This window comes from Sprattus sprattus, assembly GCF_963457725.1.
Source record: "Sprattus sprattus genome assembly, chromosome: 2".
Lineage (NCBI taxonomy): Eukaryota > Metazoa > Chordata > Actinopteri > Clupeiformes > Clupeidae > Sprattus > Sprattus sprattus.
Genome location: NC_137921.1, coordinates 36,069,825 through 36,074,824, shown reverse-complemented (window position 1 = coordinate 36,074,824; position 5,000 = coordinate 36,069,825). Strand labels below are relative to the sequence as shown.

At 45.6% G+C, this 5,000-nt stretch overlaps 1 protein-coding gene across 1 annotated transcript; it reads right to left on the bottom strand.

Moving 5' to 3' along the window:
• Positions 1 to 1,510: 1,510 nt before the first annotated feature.
• Positions 1,511 to 2,068, bottom strand: LOC308361259 (guanine nucleotide-binding protein G(I)/G(S)/G(O) subunit gamma-7-like; the record flags this gene model as incomplete). Its single annotated transcript, XM_080833550.1, has 2 exons — positions 1,511 to 1,636; positions 1,988 to 2,068. 2 exons carry the CDS (start codon positions 2,066 to 2,068, stop codon positions 1,511 to 1,513), a joined length of 207 nt encoding a protein of 68 aa, XP_080689676.1.
• Between the last annotated feature and the right edge of the window lie 2,932 nt (positions 2,069 to 5,000).

Below are 5,000 nucleotides of genomic sequence, written 5' to 3'. Positions count from 1 at the left end.
CACACACACACACACACACACACAGACACACACACACACACTCACAGACACAGACACAGACACAGACACAGACACAGACACAGACACAGACACAGACACAGACACACAATGACACAGACACACACACAGACACAGACACAGACACAGACACAGACACAGACACAGACACAGACACAGACACACACAGACACAGCCACACACACACACACACACACACACACACACACACACACACACACACACACACACACACACACACACACACACACACACACACACACACACACTGTCCTAATAGTTTACTGTGCTGCCAGTGTGGGCTGCTACCCCGTCATGGGACGCAAGGGGTGGTGACAGCACTGTCACATGCCTGTTGCGTAACCCTTAAGATCTTCTGGTTCTTCCCCAAATCAGACAGAAGCCTTTTGTTGTCCCGTCATGTCACGGAGCACAAATAAAGCCAGTAGGTCAAGTCCCAAAATATTCACTCTTTTGATTTATGGAGAACTACAGCAAACAATAGCATTGGCACATACAGGTAGCATGGCACGTGACACCACACATTGTTTAAGTGGAAACTTGTACAATTCATTAAAAGAAAAAAAAATTAAGTCACCAATGAGACTCTATAAAGAGACACCACACTGTATTAAAACAATAAGGTTTGACAGGCTCAGATCCATGCGTTGTTGGGATGTGAGGATGAGTGCAGGTAGGGTCCGTAGTCTTGCTGAGGATGAGGAGCCCATTGGGATGATACTGAAGATTAAACTGATCATTTATCGCTTGTGAAGTTTTTACAAATGTTTGTTTCAACCTTTAAACCATTGTGCATGAATCAGCCCTGCTCCTCTGGACTCTCGCTGGATGAATAGAATGCTAAATCTCAGCATACGTATATATATCAGGATGGCACCTTGGAAAATCTTATCTAAAAAAATATATGGCACAGGTTAGCTTTTGATTCGTAACAGCAGCCAAAACATTCTGCAATTTGTTAAGCTATAAAATCCTGGACATTCTGCGGTAGTTGTGTAGCTAACACTCAGGAGTTAGTGTGCACAAACTAAAAGATACTTTAGGACATTAAATAAAAGCATAGCATAAAATGTACGGTCAATAATTACCCTCTGTTTGCTACGCTGTTGGCGACCCGTAAACCCTAGATGGGCGAAAGTTGGCACTGGAAGAGTGTGAGGTCACTTGGCGAGGGTACAGGATGAGGGTGCTACCCCCCCCCCCCCCCCCCACAAGTCCTTTGTGCTCCTTTCCTGGTGGGCGGGGTTCCACAGAACATGCACCGCCCACATATAGGGGTTGATGGATGGGCGAGTGGAAGTTGCTCCGCCCACACACAGCGGTGGGTGGAGAAGGAGGGGTGAGTGAGGGATGTGGGGACCCGTAAACCCTAGATGGGCGAAAGTTGGCACTGGAAGAGTGTGAGGTCACTTGGCGAGGGTGAGGGTACAGGAGGAGGGTGAGGGCACAGTACGGGGAGGCTGGCAGAAGGCTAGAGGATGCTACAGGGTTTCTTGTCTTTGAAGGGGTTCTCTGAGGTTGGCACCCCGACCAGGAGAGGGTCACTGCGACCGTGCAGCTCACAGTAGTGCATCAGGTCTGCTGCTGCCTTTGACACCTGGGAGAGGGAGAGGGGAGATTGGAGAAAGACACACAGTTCCCTTAATGGAAGAACAAACATTTCAGCTCCAGGTGTACATGTGTGTACAGGTGTGTGCAGGTGTGTACAGGTCCGGCAGGTGTGTACAGGTGTGTGCAGGTGTGTACAGGTGTGTACAGGTGTGTACAGGTCCGGCAGGTGTGTACAGGTCCGGCAGGTGTGTGCAGGTGTGTGCAGGTTTGTACAGGTGTGTACAGGTGTGTGCAGGTCCGGTAGGTGTGTACAGGTTTGTATAGGTGTGTACAGGTGTGTGCAGGTCCGGCAGGTGTGTACAGGTGTGTACAGGTGTGCGTGGGTGTGCATGGGTACCTTGATGCGCTCAATGCCTGCTTCAATACGTAGCTGTTCCACCAGCTTCCTGGCGTGGGCAATGCTGTTATTCACTGACATGACGGAACATGAAGGTCAGACAGCCAGCAGGAAGAAGACTGTAAGACAAGACAACAAGCTGCATGAGACAGAGGGAGAGACACTGGGAAAATCAAGGAGATAGAGAGAGAGATAAACAGAGACAGACAGGCAAACCGAGAGACAGACAGACAGAGGGGAACAGAGAAACATTTGATATCAGACAATAACTATAAAGTTACTCAGTGTCTGAAGTTCCACATTTTCTTTAAAGGGTTTATGTCACAGTTGTTTGGGTACTCATGTCAGAGGAAAGCACTGGGGTGTGATGCCATTAGCACTAATGCTAACTGCTAATTCAAACATGGCATAGCACCTAAGGATGAGGGAGCGGTAGTGTACAGTTACTATGGTTACTGTAGTGCTGGTTGCCATCAACAGCTCAGGGTTGTTGCTATGTGAATAAGCTATTCTGATTGCTAAGCTGTAATGCAACAAAGCTGTCCTCAGAAACATCTTCAACACAACAACAACAACAATGCCCCAGTTATACGCTCCTCAGAGTTAGGGAACAGCACCGTCCATGGAGGGCTGGTCATCTGGACCAGCGACAGCCCTGAGCATAATATGTAGGCAACAAATCAAGTGGCCTCTCATTGGCTGACTGTTGCCATGGGTAGCAGTGAGAGATGTCATTAAAACACCAGCAACAAAGTAGTGTATTCACTTTACCACTAAATAACAGATTAATCAGAAGATTTACAGGCCAAATAACAGATGTTCTTCCTACCAGCCCATTTCAGATGAACACCACAGAGACATGTGACAATCATTCAAAACAAATTGCGTGCGTCACGTCACGTCACGTTTCTCAATAAACAAGCCCTGTCAATAGCCAGGGTGTGTGTGTGTGTGTGTGAATCATGTCCAGTGCCTGCTCATTCCCACAGGAGAAAACCTTTACAATAAGTGCAGACTCAACATCTGCTTTCCACAGTGAAAGTTCTAGATGACCTGTATGTGTGTCACTGGCTGTGTGTGTGCAATGCATGTGTGTGTGTGTATCATGGGCGTGTTGCCATGGAACGGTGTCTATAAATGTCAGAAAACAGCTGTCTCTACGCACCGCGCTCTAATGAGGGAAACCCTGCACTTTTGTCTGAGTGTGAGTGCGTATGTGTGTGAGTGCGTATGTGTGTGTGGGTGTGTGTGAGACCTGATCCCCCGCTAACACATTGTTTTGTTTATATTCTCAGGCAACAGGGAAGTGAGAGGGGAATGGGGAAAGCCCTTTAGCATTCACTCTCTATAGCAACACACACACACACACACACACACACACACACACACACACACACACGTACGCACACACACACACACACACTAACATGAACACAGAAACACAAACGTGGTAGAATATAAACAAAAACATACCCTAATCCATTTAAAAAATGTATTTTATGTATGTGTGTACATGTATGTATGTTGTTATCTGTAAATATGTACTGTTAAACTCTTAATGATAGACAGAGATTAGAGAGAAAGAGAGAGAGGAAGAGAAAGAGAGAGAGGAAGAGAGATAGATAGAGAGAGAGGACGAGGGAAAGAGAGAGAGATAGAGAGGAAGAGAGAAAGAGAGAGAGGAAGAGAGATAGATAGAGTGGACGAGGGAAAAAGAGACAGAGGAAGAGAGAGAGATAGAGAGAGAGGAGGAGAGAAAGAGAAAGAGGGGAAGAGAGAAAGAGAGAAAGGCAGGGAAAGAGTAAGTCACTTCTCCCCCTTGCTCCCTCTTCTCTCCAGCTCGGTGCGATGTTCTGTCCTTCCAGAACGTTCTCTGCTCCCTGTGTCCTGTATCCTTGTGTGATCCTGCTCAGGAGAAGCACATCATCTCTCTCCACAGCTGTGTGTGTGTGTGTGTGTGATCCTGCTCACAGCGAGGTCTGAAGGGCGCTCTCTGAGAAGCACATCATCTCTCTCCACAGCTGTGCGGAACACACTGTCACTGCAGCCCGGGGGAGTCTCTCTCTGTGTGTCTCTCACTTACTCTCTCTGTGTGTGTGTGTGGGTTTCTATCTCTCTCTCTCTGTGGAGGGAGGTGAGCACATTGAAGGTTATAGCCATGATCTGTGTGTGTGTGTGTGAGTCTGTGTGTGAGTGTGAGAGTTATAGCCATGATCTAACAGAGATCTGAACGTCCCTGAAATAGTTATTGTGTATATGTAAATCATTTAATCCAATTTAATTAATTATATGCCACCATTACCAATTAACATTGTGTCAAGGTGCTTTGCACAGCTCAAGGCCTGACCCTGTAGTTGAGACAGGGGCAAGTGACACAGTATGTGTGTTTGTGTGTGTGTGTGTGTCTTTTTATTTCATAATTTATTTTTGCATGATTCTCTGTTGTTATTATTATTATTATGAAAAAACTTGTCTTGCCTTCTCCTCTGCAATGTCCTTAACATGTAACAGTTTCTTCCCTCTCGCTGTCTCTCTTTTGAACAGCTTTTGAACAGCTAACCCTCTGTGGCACTGTAAAAAAAATAACCAATGTACAATTACCCCCGCAACCATATTTATTTATTTCACCCTTACTTTATGACCGTCATACTCATACTGTATAGTATTTATTTATTCCGGCTCTTCCTGGGCTCTCCACTTTGCACTATTGTATATATACTTTTTTAGACTTCTTGGACTGTTGACCATTGCACTGTTGTATTGTATTGCACAGTTGTATTGTTTTGCACTGTTGTATTGTTTTGTGTTGTGATGTACAGTATATTTTGTGTAATATGTGTAAGCACACTGAGAGCCACTGCAACAAGACAAATTCCTTGTTTGTGCAAACTTACTTGGTCAATAAAACCTGATTCTGATTCTGATGTTCTCCTCTGTAATGTCCTTAACATGTTCTCCTCTGCAATGTCCTTAACATGTTCTCCTCTGAAGCTCTAAGTATGAAGTTTTAAGT